This window comes from Pelophylax lessonae, assembly GCF_965119305.1.
Source record: "Pelophylax lessonae genome assembly, chromosome: 5".
In the NCBI taxonomy this organism is placed as follows: domain Eukaryota; kingdom Metazoa; phylum Chordata; class Amphibia; order Anura; family Ranidae; genus Pelophylax; species Pelophylax lessonae.
In genome coordinates this window covers 154,749,907-154,769,592 of record NC_138772.1, presented here as the reverse complement: position 1 = coordinate 154,769,592, position 19,686 = coordinate 154,749,907, and the positions used below count along the sequence as shown (strand labels likewise).

Sequence of the window (19,686 nt, the reverse complement as noted above, 5' to 3'; positions counted from 1 at the left end):
GGCTAGGTCCCAGACAATCTTCCCACTTACTCCCATGTACGTTGGGCACTCAGGGGGCTGGAGCTCAGAGTCTCTGCCTTCGTACACGCGAAAGGCGTACACATATCCCGTTTTACTTTCGCAGAGCTTGTTTAGTTTTAAGCCGTACCTAGCCCTCTTGCTGGGAATATACTGCTTAAATGCCAGCCGGCCTGTAAAGTGGACCAGTGATTCGTCCACAGTGATCTTTTGGTCAGGGACATAGACTTCGGGGAACCGTCTAGAAAAGTAATCAATTAGGGGGCGAATTTTGTAGAGTTTATCGTAATTGGGATCATCTCGGGGAGGGCACTGGGAATTATCGTTGAAATGCAGGAAGCGCATTATAGCATCATAGCGGGACCTGGGCATGACTGAAGAATAAATTGGCATGTGGTGGATGGGTTTGGTGGACCAATAAGAGTGCAGCTCATTTTTTTTTTTGTAACCCCCATATTGATTGTAAGGCCCAAAAACACTTTGAACTCTTCCACTGTTAGGGGTCTCCATTCAAAAGGACGGGAATGATATGAGGTGGGGTTGTTCTCGATAAACTGTTGGGCAAAAAGATTTGTTTGGTCCACGATGTTTTGAAGGAACTCCAAAGGGAAAAATAAATTAAAAAAATCAATCAGAATAAAATTTTCGGTGTTGACCTGCAAACCTGGCTGTGCTGTGAAGGGGGGGATTGTAGCTGACCCAGAGCTAGAAGGCAGCCACAATGGGTTTGCCAAGGCATCCGGAAGCTGCATTTGGGCTCTTCTTCTTTGGGCCTGGTGTGAAATCCCAGTACTTGTACTGGGCATTTCCTCCTGGGGTCCAGCGCCGTTGGTGTTTGCCGATTGGCCATTGGCGCTGCTGGTGTCTGCCTGATTTTCAGTGCGGCGTCTTCTAGGCCGAACTTCTTCCTCCTCCGATTCAGTGCCGGATGTAAAGCCTTCAAAGGGCTCAAATTCTGAACCGGATTCAGAAATTGTTTCAGCGTCGGAAGGTGAGAGCTCCCCGCTGCCGTCACTCATCATGGATATCATTTCACAGGCCTGTTCGGCGGTGAAAACCCTTTTGGACTGTGACATGGTGGCTGTATGAAGGGTGACAGGTAATCGGGTACTTTGCTGGGCAGGTGACAGGCAGGTGATAGGTACTGATGGGTACTGATTAGTATTGATTCTGTTAGGTGTTACTGATGGGTACTGATGATCAGTACTGATACTGATAGGTACTGATGAGTACTGATGGGTACTGATGGGTACTGATGAGCAGGCGGCAAGTACTCGGGTACTTCAGGCGTCAGGTACTCTGATGAGCAGTTGGAAGGTACTCAGGTACTCTGATGAGCAGTTGGAAGGTACTCGGGTACTCTGATGAGCAGTTGGAAGGTACTCGGGTACTCTGATGGGTAGGTGGAAGGTACTCGGGTATGCTGATGGGTAGGTGACAGGTACTCGGGTACCCTGATGGGCAGGGAAAAGGTACTCGGGTACGCTGATGGGCAGTTGACAGGTACTCAGATGGGCAGGTGACAGGTACTCAGATGGGCAGGTGACAGGTACTCAGATGGGCAGGTGACAGGTCCTCTTTATTTGATGGGGGCAATCAGGGCACAGTAATTGTACAGAACTCTCACTGGTAACTCACTGTTAGCTGATCTCCTCACACTGGATCGGTGTGTGAGGAGAAGAGCCTTGTAACAGTCAGTTACCCTCATCTTTGTTGACATTTGTGACCGGCTGTGATTGGACACAGCCGGTCACGTGGTAAAGAGCCAATTTCATTGGCTCTTTACCAAGATCGGGGATTGGCTCTGTCCAAGGGACGAGCCTCGTCCCCGATCGCTGCTCTGCGCGCCCCCGGGGGCGCGCATTGCAGAGAGAACGAGCGGCTCGTGCTTGAGCCGCTCATGTGATCGGCTGTGATTGACACAGCCGATCACGTGGTAAACAGCCAATTTCTATTGGCTGTTTACCTCGATCAGGGATGGGCTATGTCCGAGGGATGAGCCTCATCCCTGATCGCGCCGCTGCGCGCCGCCGGGGGCGCGCACTGGCAGCTAGAACAGGCCGACGTCATATGACGGCGGCCCGGATCTAGACAACCACTTTGCCGACGTCATTTTACCTGACGCGGTATGGAAGTGGTTAAATGGGTCCTCTTGAACACCTTTGGACCAATCATCATTAAGCATCACTGGCGGGAGAAAACCAGCTTAAACAGGTGAGAGGCTTATTCTCCCTAGATACTTGGACAACTAGCTATAAAACCCAACAGCCAATCAGCTTAAACTGATATCTGACAGGCTCTAAACTGCCTGACAACTAAGCTCGGCCTATTTCTTATCCTAAGCTATCCTTACCTGCCACTACCCCATAAATAAAATGGGCCATTCGTCCCCTTTTCTTTTTATTCCTATTTATGTATTTTTTAGAAGCGCACTACTTTTTTAGTAATAGAGATATTGCTCTCTGCCCATTGTGTCTGCTGGCTTCTCCTGCTTCCCTGGCCTGCGTGGCTGGTGCTATTATCCTCAAAGTCCCCCCCCCCCACTAATTCGATTCATGCTCAGAAAAGAATGTATTAATGGCCCCTTTTTGGCTTTTGGGCATCTTCTGCGAAGCGGCGAGTTTCTCCTCAGTCCCAAGCATGTCTGTGACTGATCTCTGGTGCTGTGTCCTACAGTACACCCGGTGATTTGCTAAGCCTGAGCAGGAACTGCCCACAAAATGTGGCTTCACTCGCCAAAGGCCAGATCACACCCCTGATTGCCAATTGTTAAGTTTGTTGCCATTCACACAGAAGTAAACATATAAAAGCTAACTAATCAAGTGCTGAAATGTTATTTAGTGCTAATGTTTTAGTTGCTAACTATAATTTTAGGACAGGTCATCTTGAATCCTGCCTCAGTGCACACAAGAATATAGCTGTGATGCCAAAGTGGGCTTGGCTCGATGTTCTTCATTTTGTCTTTATTCCTTCTTAATGCGGCAGTTCAGATAAATGTCATAAAAACTCTCTCCAACAAGCCTGTTACTTACATCATCCCAGTGTTCTGCTAGGACTATATTAAATTAATTTGACATTAAAATTCAGTGAATAATCTTTGGTAAATAAAGGTGCTTACATCCACAGAACACAACAGTTACATTTTCCCAAACAGTAAGCCACTACTGGTCTGGTACTGAGAGGTATGGTACCAGACTCCCAAAAATGAATGTACTTTCAAAACTGTTAAAGTAGTTTTAAAGCTAAACTCCCGGTAACTGCTAAGTACATTATATAAGGGAGCTATTTTTTTGTACCAAATAATTTTGGATTTTTGTCTACCTATTTACACATCCCTGCACAACAGTACAGAAAGCCTGGTGACCTGATTTTCTTCACTGCAGTTTAGCAACACAGTTGGGTCAACTCCCTGCACTCAGTCTGTTACTGGACTGTGAAGAAGCAGTAATGGACAGACAAGGTAATCTTTCTGCTCTCTCCTCTGGTCAAGGTTGTTACTTGTCAGAACATGTACATGCACCAGAGCATGATTAGCGTCTATTGATGACCCTTCCTCTTCCAATCTGGGTGATGCTGTCCAGGGGATTAGAGGTTTCAATCAAGTCAAACTCAGGCATTTATTATAAATATCCTGTATATACATGCTGCATTTTTGTACTTGCCTGGAGTTCAGCTTAAGAGCCCATTCACAGTAGCGCGACTTGTCAGGCGACTTGTCAGCCTGACAAGTCGCGGTATGTCGCGGTCCATTGAGTAGTACAGGACCCGTTCTAATAGGAGCGACACAAGTCGCTCCGACTTAGAAAAAGGGTCCTGTACTACTTTGGGGCGACCTCGGAGCAACTTGCATAGACTTCCATTATGTGAAGTCTCTGCAAGTCGCGCCGAAGTCGCGTTGCGCCCGAAGTCGTGTCGCCTCAATGTGAATGGGCACTCAAAGTTATTTAAAAACTGAATCCATTGCTTAGAACAATGGGTACCTATTTAGGGGATCTAGGAAATCAGTGCTCAACTGGGAATATAAATATTCAAGCATATCATACATACCACATAAACAAACTCATTTTTTTTGTGTAAAAAATCACAAGTGTGAACATTACAGTATTAAGGACTGGAAAATTTTAGGAGGTAGCATATGTATATATGAAATGGCATGCCATGCTGACTCTTTAATAAATATATTAAATATAGTAAGGTAACTGCCCAACAGGTCCTTCAAGCTCGAGTTATCAAAATGTTGGCCTAGGCTTTCCCAAAATTAAGATACAACCATTAGAAAATACTTGTGATAACCAATTACGTGTCAAAGCGTATCTGCTAAATATTTGCTGTTATACATACTGTATTTAAGCAAAATTTGACCTTTGTCATACAGATAGTTAAAATCTGAAAGGCATTTGATTTTGTCTCCACTACATGGTTTATCAGACCATCAATGTGGAATACACAAAAAGGTCCCAGGAGAAAAATGCTTACTGGGCCCAACCATTAATTCCCGTTATTTAACAGTATGTCTACATTGATTGTTTTGACTAAAAGCAAGGGCAACCAACGACAATTGCGAAGACACACGGAGCAAGGTTTCCCTGGGCTCAGCAACTTTTCTTATTGTCACATCTCCAGTCATATTTGCATGGCTTCCTCAGAATTAGCAATCACAGGAAATATGTCCTTCCTTTGAAAATATAATAATCTCACTTATCAATGATAAATGAAAGACTAGAAGATCGGTCATTGTCTACATTACACAGGCTCATCTGTGTCTTCATTTAAAATCTGTAGACTGTCTGCATGTCTTCAAAGGACACTTTTTTTTCCTATTTAAATAAATTATTACCCGTACAAAATAATGTTCTGCATTGCAAGAAGTGGAACTCAAGCACAGTGCTGGCATTTCACTAGCGTTTTACCTGAATAATTTAGGCTTTTAAATTCTTGATTACACCTCATGCTTACGTATCAGAGCACAATCCAGAGAGTATTATAGCTTGCAAAATGAGAATGGCAAACTCTATCTTCGACATCTATTGCTCAGTGCTTGAGCTAGAAGGGTGTAGTGTTTCCTAACGGAGGTCATTCTTTGGGCGAGTGTGTGATAGTGCCAAACTACAATCACAGCTAGGACACACACACACTCAAACATTAGTGCAAATACACAGGGTTCAGGAACAACACGTGGTCAGGTCAGGGCACTGTCTCAAGTTCGTAAATTAAAAATTGCAGTTATGTTTTTGTATTCCTTTCGATTATAAAGGGTGTCTAAATAATCAGAGACAGGATGAAGGTTACTAAATGTTTTGGGCCTCTAAGGTAAAATATGAATGAAGGCCCCACAAACATCGTAAACAGATGTCTAGTCCAGTAGTGGTGGCATGTGCCTATGGAGCCTAATGCAGTGATCATGACCCCCCCCCCCTCAACTACAGCAGAGAGGGGACCACTTGTCTAACTGTGACACAGCAACACTAGATACCAATGAAGTAAAGAGAAGAACCTGTGCTACCAAGGAAAACAATTATGATCCTGGCAGAGAATCCTCCTAGAGTAAAGAGGCTTGGGTTTTTATGGGGAAGTCTTCTAAAATATAGAGGTTTCCCCTTGCTTCCTGTCCTGGGTTTTAATTGCATTTTGATGCTACTGTTAAATTACTCCTCCTTCTTAAGCAAGCCATACACAATGCAAATTTCTTCCGAAAATCGTATTTGCCAGTGAATTCTAATGATTTTCGTATCGTTAGTGTGGTATTTGCAACATGCGATTTTCGTACGACAGCAAAAATTCACATATCCAACATGTTGGGTTTTTCTGAGAAAATTGTCCAAATTTTGTATCATTAGTGGTTAAGTCGTGCGATTCCACAGAACAACACACAACTGCGCATGATTCAGAAAAGATCGAACCAGAAGGAAAATAAAAAGAATAACAACAGGAGCGAGTGTTCGTCAGAAAAAACGTAATACATCAAATATTATAGGTTACAGCAAACTCTGCTGAGAGGCTGTGACGAATGATTGTTCTGTTCGCAAATGCCACGACCCGATTTTTAACTGTAGGGGGAGTGCCCAGTGGAGGTGTGCTTAAAAAGTCAAGACAACATTGCATCACTTCCTATACTGGCACAAGAAACTAGTGTTTGGTCGTACGATTTTCGGATCACATTGATGGTACACTTACATGACGTACACGAGTGCCACTTGTGTTTATCGCACGATAAATCGTTCGGAATTCGCATCGTGTATGGCTTCCTTTAATCTCATTCTGCAGTATAATCAGTATACTACTACTGGGATTATACAGATTAGACTAATAATACTAATAATAATATAATATAGCTGAGAAGACAATTGGTCTTGTTAACAGGGTTGTGACTGTTTGACAGGTAAAGCAAAAATGCTAATATTCTAGAAATAATGGACAGAATCAAGGCACTTCTGGTTCTTGTTTGGGACAGCTAACAGTATTAACAGCTGCAAACCTCTGGACAGCCTGTCTTGAGGAAAGTTACCATACATTCTTTCGAAAATCCATATGTATATAATACAGTCTGTCTTTAATGCCAGAGATGTTTAATTAGTAAGGAAAAGCAGTTTCTAGATTTTAATGCCAGAGATGTTTAATTAGTAAGGAAAAGCAGTTTCTAGATTTTATCGGATTTGTGTATGGCCAAAGCCAACAAAAACTCAGCCAAATAATGTTTGGACTAGCAAATGGCCTGTAAATTTACTGTTCTTGCATCCCATTGGCCTGCTTTTTCTGTTTAAGTAATTTTTTGTTGTACAGCATTACACAATCAAAGTCAAACCACACAATCCAGTATGCCAAAAAAAAAAAAATGCACGGATAAAACTCTTTAACTTCCAAACACAGGAAATGGGTGACACCTCATATAAACATACACTATATTGTCAAAAGTATTGGCCTTTACATACACATGAACTTTAATAGCATCCCAGTCTTAGTCTGTAGAGTTCAATATTGAGTTGGCCCACTCTTTGCAGCTTCAACTCTTCTGGGAAGGCTGTCCACAAGGTTTAGGAATGCGTCTATAGGAATATTTGACCCTTCTTCTAGAAGCACATTTGTGAGGCCAGGCACTGATGTTGGACAAGAAGGCCTGGCTCACAGTCTCAGCTCTAACTCATCCAAAAGGTGTTCTATCGGGTTGAGGTCAGGACTCTGTGCAGGCCTGTAAAGTTCCTCCATCCCAAACCTGCTCATTAATGTCTTTGTGAACTTTGCTTTGTGCACTGGTCCAAATCATTTGGTGGAGGGGGGGATTATGGTGTGGGGTTGTTTTTCAGGGGTTGGGCTTGGCCCCTTAGTTCCAGTGAAGGATGCACTTAAGGCGTGAGCATACCAAGACATTTTGGACAATTTAATGGTCCCAACTTTGTGGGAACAGTTTAGGGATGGCACCTTCCTAATCCAGCATGGCTGCGCACCAGGTCACAGAGTCCCATGTACAGAAAACAATATCTGTACACGTGTGTACATAAAACAAATTCACATCAGAAAAAAGGATAGCACCAGAGATCTACAAAGCTGTCAACTCAGCTGGGTGTAAACCAAAATTTACAAAATCTTTCTTGGGCCCTCAACATGAGTAATCAGACCACCTTTATAAATCTAGCATACCTGTGTTCGGACTTCCAATTATCATCAATGAACACTATTTAAAGGTCAGCTACATAAATGCCAAAGGTCTACCCAACATAAACAATCAGATCAACTTGTGTATGACGATATTAAATCCAGCATACCTGTGTTCAGAATTATTATTTTTTTGATTATTTTGTTGTATTGCACAGATTTTTGCCCTCTACCATAACTATAGGGGTATTAACTAAAAAGGAATATCATCCAACTAACCTAGGATAATAATTAGCAGTGATTTAGGCAGAATATATGCACAGAGTATAAATGAGAGGAAACTCTGGAGCAAATCTTCTTCATCTTCTTCCTAGAGAACAAGTAACAGGAATTTTACCATCACATTTATAAATCATGACTAGCGGTAGATGAAAGAAAATGTAATTCTACATGTGAGAACAGTGTCTTATGTGCAGCAGTTCCAAATCATTAGCAGGTAATACCTACCGTAGTGTATTTCCCCAGCTGACATAGGGAGGGGAACGTTTCTTGATGCGCTTTTCTGATTTTCTCTGTCAGGTCATCGAGCTCAGCTGTCATTTCATAGTTCTCTATGCACTCCTGTTTCAATGGTTCTTTCTTCTTCTTGTTTCTGTCATTTCTGACTGCTGAAGAAGAGATGAAGATACTTTAGACACTGGCTACTGAGCTCAAAGACTCCCTGAAACTAAGCCCAAGTGTGCATGAGCAACGCTGTTTACTCTGTGTATTGTATAATGTGAAGTAGATACATAGAAAATAGTGGTAACTGCCCACACTAACACGAGCACCACATTAGGAAAGAAGGTTAACATTTGTCTGTGCCAGGATCTGAAATTATATCTGTGAGTTCTACAAGTGTCTAAATTAAAAGGAAAAATGATCATACATTTAGACTCTACCAGGCCAGCCATACAACATAGTTATCATGTTTTGGTTAGCACCTGTAACAGGAGGACACACAATTTAGAAGAATGTGTGGCTTGGTCAAAAGTCCCTAACAAGGAAGAAAATGGGACCAAAAGAACCCTCTGACCCCGCATGGGAAGGAGAGAAATTAGCAGTCAGTACAGATTTGTTTAACTGTCTCTCTGTTTGCTTGCCTTCCCGAAACAGTCAGCTGATGGTCATGCTTGAGGATTATAGACATGAGGTTGCCTTCAAGTCAGGATGAGAACGTCCAAATCTTGTGACTGTCATCTCATGTGTGTGGACAGCCTTATCCCCTATATTTCAGGCCACTTTCTCAAAACTTAGGAAAAAAGTAAAGTTATTTAACATAAAAATGACATAAGGAAAACATTTTATAACACCCTACTGATTTAGTCCTTTAATTTCGCTAAAGAAAATGGCTAATGGTCACTGGTAAGTTTTATTTACCGTATACACTCGAGTATAAGACGAGTTTTTCAGCACATTTTTTTGTGCTGAAAACGTCCCCCTCGGCTTATACTCGAGTCAACAAAAAAAAAAAAGTTCCCGGCCGCTCCGACGTGTTTAAGATTTAAAAATGGCACCGCCCGGCGTATACATGTCACCGCGCATGCGGCGCTGCCGCTCGGGACAGGCCGGGAATAGCCGAACGTATACCAGCTTTCCCGAGCGGCGCCGGGCGGCGCCATCTTTAAAATGAAGGTGCCTCTGGAACAGGTAAGTGAAACACAGCCGCACTAGTAACCCCGCATCCTCTTGTACCATGCCAGCCACACTGCATTCTCCTGTACCATGCCAGCCACACTGCATTCTCCTGTACCATGCCTGCCACCCTGCATTCTCCTGTACCATGCAAGCCACCAGTGGTGTATTTTGGTTTTGTGCTGCCCTAGGCAAGACTAAAATTGCCCCCCCCCCTTATGTAAATTTGCCCCACTCCTTTTTTAACAGATGTGACTCCCTCCAAAATTGAAGGACTACAAGTCCCAGCATGAACCCCTGAGATCTCACGAGAGGGGGGGGTGATAAGGGGGTGTGTGAGGGAGAGAGAGAGGGGGGTGGGAGGGGGTGGGAGAGTGAGAGGGGGGTGGGTGAGGGAGAGAGAGAGAGAGAGGGGGGTGGGTGAGGGAAGGAGAGAAAGAGAGAGGGGGGATGAGAGATAGAGAGAGGGGGGGCAGGTGAGGGAGAGAGAGGGGGGAATCAAAGAGAGAGAGAGGGGGGTTGAGAGAGAGAGGTGGGGAATCAAAGAGAGAGAGAGGGGGGGTCAAAGAGAGAGGGGGGATGAGAGAGAGAGAGAGAGAGAGGGGAGATGAGAGAGAGAGAGAGAGGGGAGATGAGAGAGAGAGAGGGGAATGAGAGAGAGAGGGGGGAATGAGAGAGGGGGGATGAGAGAGATGGGGAATAAGAGAGGGAGGGATGAGAGAGAAGGGGGGTGAGAGAGAGGGGGGATGAGAGAGTGAGTGAGAGAGAGTGGGGGGATGAGAGAGAGAGGGGATGAAAGAGAAAGAGAGAGAGGGAGAGAGAGGAGGGGTGAGAGAGAGAGAGAGAGAAGGGGGTGAGTGAGAGATAGAGAGGGGGGTGAGAGAGGCGGTTCTAGCAACCAGTGGCCAATAGAGTCTCAGGTGGAGGGGGGGTGGCTTTTTTGCTGCCCCCCTGCAAAGTGCAGCCCTAGGCCTGGGCCTTGTTGGCCTAGGCCAAAATACAGCACTGCCAGCCACACTGCATTCTCCTGTGCCATGCCAGCCACACTGCATTCTCCTGTACCATGCCAGCCACCCTGCATCCTCCTGTACCATGCCAGCCACCCTGCATTCTCCTGCACCATGCCTGCCACCCTGCATTCTCTTGTACCATGCCAGCCACACTGCATTCTCCTGTACCATGCCAGCCACCCTGCATTCTCCTGGACCATGCCCGCCACCCTGCATTCTCACCCTAGGCTTATACTCGAGTCAATAATTTTTCCCATCTTTTTGTGGTAAAAGTAGGGGCCTCGGCTTATACTCGCGTCGGCTTATACTCGAGTATATACGGTATATCCTAAAATGTTTATTAATGCTGCTAACAACATGAAATTTCAGAATTATTTTTGCCACATACAAAGATATTTCGACTATATCTAAAGCCATTGTTTTCTATTTTGGATAGAGTAGGCAACTCGTCTGCAGTTTTTTCACCATCTTTGTCCCACCACGGAGATTTCTCTACACTCCCTGTTCTGTAGATACAGAATGTGAGAGGTAATCTCTTCAAAGTGAGGGAAATCACCTCCTATGATGATGGTGATCAGGGCAAATTAGCATCTGTGAATCTCCCCAGCAGGAACAAAAGACTTAAGATACAATTTAAGCATAGGTTTTAGGTTACCAGTTCATCAAAGTACTTTTAGAATAGGTCTACACCAACATTTGAATCTTGATTTTAATAAATTTAAAACTGTTAAGGAGTATTTGTGAAATATTTACCCCTTTTCAGCTTTACTTACTCTCTCTCAGGATGATTCTTGACCCTGAAATTCAGAGTTAAAGAGTGACTTACAGTGGTCTCACAGTTTCTGTCCTGTCAATTGCTTGACCTCAAGCGGACAATTCACTCCAACCCTGAGTGTGAAGCTGAAGGTGTATTATTTTTTTTAATAGAATTTCAAAAAAGTCTCAGCTATTTGATGATATTGCAACGCACTCCTTGAAGAGATAGCAAGTGTTACCAATGTAGGGTACTGCTACTGACAAGGATTCAACTGTGAGACCTCAGGGGCTCCTCAAATCTGACTTCCAGCTTTGAGAGTCATTTAATCAAAGTAAGTAAAACTAAATAAATAATAAAGTGTATGTCAACCCTAACAATAAACTTCTCTTATTTGCTCCATTCTGGTCTGATAAATATAACATTAACCACTTCAGTCCTGGAAGGTTTTACCCCCTTAATGACCATGCCATTTTTTGCGATACTGCACTGCGTTACATTAACTGACAATTGCGCAGTCCTGTGACGCTGTACCCAAAAAAGTACGTCCTTTTTTCCCCCACAAATAGAGCTTTCTTTTGGTGGTATTTGATCACCTCTTTAATTTTTATTTTTTGCGCTGTAAACAAAAAATGAGAGACAGCTTTGAAAAAAAAAAAAAAAACAATATTTTTTACTTTATGCTATAAAACATATCCAATGCTAAAAAGTAAAAAATCTAATTTATTCCTCAATTTAGGCCAATACGTATTCTGCTACATGTTTTTGGTAAAAAATCCCAATAAGTGTATATTGATTGGTTTGCGCAAAAGTTATAGCGTCTACAAACTAGTAATGGCAGCGATCAGTAATTTTTAGTGGGGCTGTGACATTGCAGCGGAAAAATCTGACACTAAGTGACACTTTTTGGGGACCAGTGACACCAATTCAGTGATCAGTGTAAAAAAAAAATGCACTGTCACCATACCAATGACACTGGCAGGGAAGGGGTTAACATCAGGGGTGATCAAAGGGTTAAGTGTGCTCCTAGGAAGTGCTTTCTAACTGTGTGGGAATGGCTGAACTGGAGGAAGACAGAAATCTGTGTTTCTGCTTAGCAGAAACACAAGATCTCCATCTTCCTCTATGACAGAACAGCGGTCTGCCTTGTTTACATAGGCAGACCGCCGTTCTGACCCTCCTGTGAACGATCGGCAGGTCCCGGCAAACATCGCGTCTGATGGACCCGCTGATTGGCTACTGCTGTGTTCAATAATAGCGGAAGTGGGTCACCGGTGGGGCACGCGCACGCCCCAGACCCAGAGCACAAGCCAACAGTTTGTGCAGGAGGGCAGCCCTGCCGTAGTCTATCTGCGTGGGGCGGTCCTTAAGTGGTTAAAGGTGTTCTGAAATTGCATAAATAATAAAAATACATGAATAATACAGAAATCCAGTGAGCTTGTAACTTCCTATAATCTCTGACTGTTCTGCACTGAAATCTCAAGCAGTGTTATCAACCCTGCCAAGTTCACCTCTGGAACTACTCTCTCTATGTAATGAAGATGAGGAGAGGGGAGAGGTTCTGTAGTCCTAACACACCTCCTGTCCTAGGGTGCTAGTTACGGCTATAGGGCTTCTTCTTGACCTCTGGGGTGTACCTTGATCCACCCCTAAGTGCACACTCCCTGGACTACACTGTGTTAGTAAAGAGAAAGCACAGACCGAGATAATCTTGTCTTTAAAGTGTAAGTTTACCTTTACAGAAAATCTGTAAGATGACCTTACGTTGGATCCCCTCCCCATCACCCCCCCCCCCCACGGTCCTGCTGTACCTGAGTCCTACAATCCCCCAAAGTCAGACACCGGCAAGCAGCATTACCGGTCCGGGATTTGAAATCACCACGGCTTGCTTCCCTCTCCTTACAGCTGATAGGATGGACTAGACAGATTCTGATTGGTCGGCACCAATTAGAATGTCTCTTTTCCATATATGCTGGGAGGTACAGATAAGAGATTAAGGCTGGCCATACACTATACAATTTTCTTATTCAATTTCCTTTAGATTTACCTTAAACTATGTAGTGCAAGGGCCTGCCTGACTGCATACAAATTGAAAGTGTTTAGGTTTGACCCTATATTACATGGTTTTGGTAAATCTAAAGGAAAGTTGAACAAGAAAATTGTATAGTGTATGGCCAGCCTAAGCCACAGGGGATTTTAAATCCCCAGACTGGAAAAGCAGCTTGCCAGTGTGTGACTGCGGGGGCTTGCAGGACTCAGGTACAGCAGGACTGGGGGTGATGGGGAGGGGATCCAGTGTAAGGTCCCCTTACAGATTTTCTGTAAAGGTGAACTTATGCCCCATACACACGTGCAGATTATCTGCACTCTTTTGTCTGCAGACTTACCAAAACCATATAATATGAGGTCAAACCAAAACACTTTCAATTTGTATGCAATCCGGCAGGCCCTTGCACTACATAGAAAAGGTAAGTCTGCAGACAAAAGTCTGCAGATAATCTGCACGTGTGTACGGGCCATTACACTTTAAACCTCAGCACTGCTATGTCACTGTCAGCTGTTAGACTGACATCTGGTTTCCCTGCAATTGGCCCTTGCACATGTGATGTAAGCACCCCAACAGGAACTGTACAGCAGCTGTCCTTTCTAACAGGATAAAAGTTATATTTTGGACCACAATTAGGAATCAAAGCACTGAAATTTCTGATATAAGCATAGATCTAGTTAGAAAATATTAAGAAATAGATGAGGGTTTACTACTTTAAATATGCACCTAGTTATGTTCATGTTTAGAAAGAAAGATATGCAGTTGTACTATCCCAAGAATTTACAAACGTGAGAATATTGGTCCTGATTTGTGGACTATAAAAGATAATAATTAGGTAGTTTACAGTTTGACCAAGATATTTTAAAATGCTGGCATCTTACACACAACAGGACGAAGGTTTTAATGAACTATGAAGCCACAGTTTAGGTGATTTTCATTACATTCAATTCTAATTTCCCATACGTTAATATCACTATCACAGTAAGGCTGTTGGCTTTTGGGATTAGAGCGTAGCCTTATTAGCCAACTGACAGCTTCCCTGAAACTACTTAGCTCAATAGCTCTCTGCTGCTTTTCGAGTACACACATTATTTAGGACAATCTTATGAACTGCTGCCAAGGACTCCCAGATACGAGGAAATGATTCACCCGGGAATCACTTTTCTGCTTGTCTGCTGCTGCTGCTACCACTCTCCTTGCAAATCCTTTTCTGTAAACCGGATCTAAAAATCCAAAACTCCCAAGCATATCACAAAACAAACATTTCCTTACATTCTGCCTAATGCTTTCGGGAACAACTGCTACGTATTTGTCTCAAACCATAATCATCTGCTCTTTCACCTTTCAGGGTATTTAGACATATTCCATTAGTTAGTATATACTTATGTTTAGGTAAGAGTCTTAGTTAAAGACTGTGCTAACCTTTTGCAATACTGATATCTGAATTCAAGCATTACTGCAAAATACACATTTCTTTAATGTCTTTATACTGTTATACTTTCCAGGGAATACTATATTGGCAAATCTTCTTTCTTTCCAATAAATCCAGAAAAAAAAGTTGAAATTTAAAACGCTATATTAATTTCAACATTCAATTATCTCTAGCCTACTCCTATTTATCTGAACAACCCCCGAAATTTGTAAACTTACTTTGTAAAGATCCACACATGTTAGAGGTACAGTATCTCACAAAAGCTACAACCCTCACATTTTTGTAAATATTTTCTTATATCTTTTCATGTGACAACTTTGAAATAAAAATGACACTTTGTTACAATGTAAAGTAGTGAGTGTACAGCTTGTATAACAGTGTAAATTTGCTGTCCCCTCAAAATAACTCAACACACAGCCATTAATGTCTAAACCGCTGGCAACAAAAGTGAGTGCACCCCTAAGTGAAAATGCTCAAATTGGGCCCAAAGTGTCAATATTTTGTGTGGCCACCATTTTTTTCCAGCACTGCTGTAACCCTCTTGGGCATGGAGTTCACCAGAGCTTCACAGGTTGCCACTGGAGTCTTCTTCCACTCCTCCATGCCGACATCACAGAGCTGGTGGATGTTAGAGACCTTGTGCTCCTCCACCTTCCGTTTGAGGATGCCCCCACAGAAGCTCAATAGGGTTTAGGTCTGGAGACATGCTTAGCCAGTCCATCACCTGTACCCTCAGCTTCTTTAGCAAGGCAGTGGTCATCTTGGAGGTGTGTTTGGGGTCCTTATCATGTTGGAATACTGCCCTGTGGCCCAGTCTCCGAAGGGAGGGGATCATGCTCTGCTTCAGTATGTCACAGTACATGTTGGCATTCATGGTTCCCTCAATGAACTGTAGCTCCTCAGTGCCGGCAGCACTCATGCAGCCCCAGACCATGATACTCCCACCACCATGCTTGACTATAGGCAAGACAAACTTGTCTTTGTACTCCTCACCTGATTGCGGCCACACACGCTTGACACCATCGGAAACCAAAAAAGTTTATCTTGGTCTCCTCAGACCACAGGGCATGGTTCCAGTAATTCATGTCTTTAGTCTGCTTGTCTTCAGCAAACTGTTTGTGGACTTTCTTGTGTATCTTCTTTAGAAGAGGCTTCCTTCTGGCATGACAGCCATGCATAACAATTTGATGCAGTGTGCGGCGTATGGTCTAAGCACTGACAGGCTGACCCCTCACCCCTTCAACCTCTGCAGCAATGCTGGCAGCACTCATATGACTATTTCCCAAAGACAACCTCTGGATATTACAGTGAGCACGTGCACTCAACTTCTTTGGTCGACCCTGGCGAGGCCTGTTCTGAGTGGAACCTGACCTGGTAAACTGCTGTATGGTTTTGGCCACCTTGCTGCAGCTCAGTTTCAGGGGACAGCAAATTGACACTGTTATACAAGCTGTACACTCACTATTTTACATTGTAGCAAAGTGTCATTTCTTCAGTGTTGTCACATGAAAAGGTATAATAAAATATTTACAAAAATTTGAGGGGTGTGCTCACTTTTGTGAGATACTGTATGTTCACATTTTCGGTTAGAGGGTGGTAAAAAGATAAAAGTAAGGAGCTGTAGAGAGGACTAGGGTGCTAGGAGGCGGACTGTGAAGGGGCGGGGATACAAAGAGGGGGACTGGGATAAAAGGAGGGGGCTGTGAGGGAGTCTGAGATGCAAGTAAGGGGGGGCTGAAATGCAAGTTAAGCCCTAGTATAGTAATAAAAAAATGTAAATAACCTTGGTGTAGGACTCCCTTCACTAGTTTTCTACTTCTAAATTGTAAAGCACCATGCGCCTGAGATGCAATAAGGGGGGGCTGAAATGCAAGTTAAGGGGGGATTTAAAGGGGACTGAGGTGCTAGAAGGGAACTGGGATACAAGGAGGGGGGCGTAAAGGAGACTGGGATGCAAGTAAAGGGGGGCCTGTGAAGGGGACTGAGGTGCAAAGAAGGGGGGTGGTAAAGGGGACTGAGCTGCAAGTAAGAGAGGGGACTGTAAAGGAGAGTGAGGTGCAAGGAAGGGGGGCTATGATATGGACTGGGGTGCAAGGAAGGGGACTGGGATGCAAGTAAGGGGGGGGCTGCAAAGGGGACTGAGGTGCAAGAAAGGGGGGCTGACGTAAAGGGTGTAGGTATCTGATGTAAGCTGGGGGCGCTGTGATGTGAAGGAAGACAGAGAACATTTAAGTAAAGCACTGATATAAAGGGGCTCTGTGATGTAAAATGGGTGGACTTGGATGCAAAGGGGGGCTTTGATGTAAAGCAGGCACTGTAATGTAAAGGGGCTGTATTGTAAAGAGGGGCTTTGTTGTAAATGGGTGCTCTGATGTAAAAGGGGTGCTGTATTGTAAAGTGGGGTGATGTAAACTGACACTGTAATGTAAATGGGGGATGTATTATAAACAGGGGTTCTGTGATGTAAAGCGGGGGTTTTGCAATGTAAAAGGGGCACTGTAGTGTAAAGGGAGGGCTGTGATGTAAATGGAAGGACTGATGACATTGATGTAAAAGGGGAAACTGTAATGTAATGGGGAGGGGCTGTAATGTGATGAAACAGAGTCATAGCCCAAACATGAGACTCGGACCTCTGGTGGATAAAAAATTTTAATGTCCGGACCTCCGAGAATTTTAATTCAATATCCCTGTTGTAGAGTTAGGTGGACCATAGCTGGGGGGAAATGGTGAAATTACCCATCTCTGTGACAAACATTACTTTATTTGAGGCAATAGGATAGCATTAGCTAAGCTTTGTTTACCCTGTGGCAAAAAAAACCAGGAGCTTACTAAACACCAATGTGCAATGAACTCTGTAGATGTTCACTTTGCTAGGATCATACAGTAAACCAAGACCTGAAAAAAAGAAAAACTGGTTGGATACCTTCAGTTGATACCTTCACCACTTTCTATGATCATCAAAAGATAAATCTTGGAAAGGCGGGTACCTGACTAAACAGGTGTGCTCTTTGAAATATCCTTATTGGCGGTCAGGGAGAGTCAATGCAACAGCAGTTGAATCAAACGAGGCAACTGCTGAGGCAAATGAACAACTGTTTTTGACATTTAGGGTAAATTCTGGAGTCTCTGGACTAATTGATAGAAGAGCAAACTAGGTGGATTCTTGAGAGACCCGGTTCCAAAAGTGCTCATAATTTTTAATTACATCAAAATACAAAAAAAAGTTTTGTTAAATGTCCAGAACATTTTGAATTAAAAGACTTGATTGGGTAAACCTAAATATAGATGCCACAGTAGCAAGCAATATGAAAGACCACTGCTAGCTTGCTCTAAATACTACTTTTAAACGCTACAAATTTCAGAGACTATATATAATGATGACCTTGTAGAACCAATTAATGCTGCACATAAATCATCAAAATCAGGCTGTTACTGTAAATATTAACTGATGTTACAATGAACATTTCTCGCAGGCTCAGCCAAAAGGGTTACTAAGTTTACACCAAAAGTATGTTCCAATACCTATCTATTTCTCTTTTTGCCTAATCAACTAGTTATATCTGATGCAAAGATATTATTCTATAAACAGTATATTTATATTGTGAATGCATATTTTAAAATATGTCATTATGCTGATTCCACTGGATATACCAAAGCAGCAACTACTTAATTATTTTGATTTACTGTACTGTGTTAGATAAGATAAATGTTTATTTTTTGCATAAACTGCCATATTTCAGTTCCCTTTTGCACACTTGCAAATAGTTTTAATAAAAGAGCGCGCCGGGGTAAATCTGTTACATTCCTGCTGGCTTCATCAGATTATTGCTGAGATTTGTAAGTAAAAACCATCCATCTGGCCTCACCAGCCTTGCTTTTCCACACACTCAATACTACAGAAAATTAGATTATTCTGATTAAAACAAAAAAGTGAAAAATGCACCAAACATTTCCAAGACTGATAATCCATCACTATTCCCAGCCCAACTGTAATAAAAATAAATCAGAAGCCGGCATGTTTGAACCTAATTTTTTAAGCATGACATTTTCTTCTGTGTTTCTTTCTTAAATGTCACCACATTCTACGAGACTGAGTGATTTTGTCCCCGGGGACAGTCAGTCATTTCAGAGTCTGTGGCTACAACTCAACAGCCAGGGCTCATTCTGTTCCTCAGACGTCACTTTCATCAAAGGTACGACAGATCATCATCAAAATGTTAATATCAAAAGAAGGCAGTACATATGGTCTATTAAAGGGTCATCAACCCAGGCTAATGAAGAAGTCTAAACCTACTAGACTTTTATCTGTTAACATTATTAAAAAAAGAGGAATGTCAGTAATGAAACATAAAGCCAATGATAATCTGGTGGACTTAATGACCCTGAACTATCAGACTGACCCATTTCCCTTCATTCCCTCTTAAGATAAGCGGTACTGGCAGGGTCTGCCATCACTGCTTATCTTCTTTTCTCTCCCCTTTTCATGGACAATGAGTCAAATGTTCCAGTTTCTAGAATGCAGTATGGCCAACTACTCTTCTGTGCCCATGGTAGTACTATGTCCATGACCCTTCTACAAGAAACACCAGTCAAGAGTCCACTGCCCTAGTATAGTAATGAAAAAATGTAAATAACCTTCACTAGTTTCCTACTTCTAAATTCTAAAGCACCATGCCTCTTGTTTGCTGTAGGCAGTAGGTAAACTAAGGCCGGCCATGCATGACTCGAATCTCAGCTGGTTCAGCAGGACCCGGCTGAGATATGAACCGTTAATGAGCAGGCTGAATGTACCAAGTTGATCAATCGATTAACTTGGGTACAACCAGGTTGTCGGATTCTCTTACGATAATCACTGTCCTCTCCCGGTGGGGGCTGGGGAACAGAAAATAGCTTGGGAGGGCGGATTCCCCTGTCAGCATTATCTGTGTTGATGTGGGAATTGTGCAAATTTCTTTCCTGCAACCCGTGCAGGAAACAAAATAGCACCGTGTATGGCAGGCCATACAATACACACATTTGAGGTGGATGGGGGATTACTCCTGCGGTGCTTTTGTGCTCTTGCAGCAGGGAGCCTTCCCCGCTTTCAGGACACAATGATTACAATGATTCATAGATCAACTTTTGTACAACCAGGGTGCCCATACATGGATCGAAATTCTGT

General features: G+C 43.1%; 1 protein-coding gene across 4 annotated transcripts in view; it reads right to left on the bottom strand.

The window, feature by feature from the left end:
- RARB (retinoic acid receptor beta) overlaps positions 1-19,686 on the bottom strand; it is a 1,055,941-nt gene that overhangs the window by 84,688 nt on the left and 951,567 nt on the right. For 3 of the 4 annotated variants that reach the window (XM_082257327.1, XM_082257329.1, XM_082257330.1), the window contains one exon: positions 8,116-8,276. In XM_082257327.1, the coding sequence (XP_082113453.1) occupies positions 8,116-8,276 (161 nt within the window). The remainder of the gene's footprint in view (positions 1-8,115; positions 8,277-19,686) is intronic. The other variant, XM_082257328.1, reaches the window with a different exon arrangement.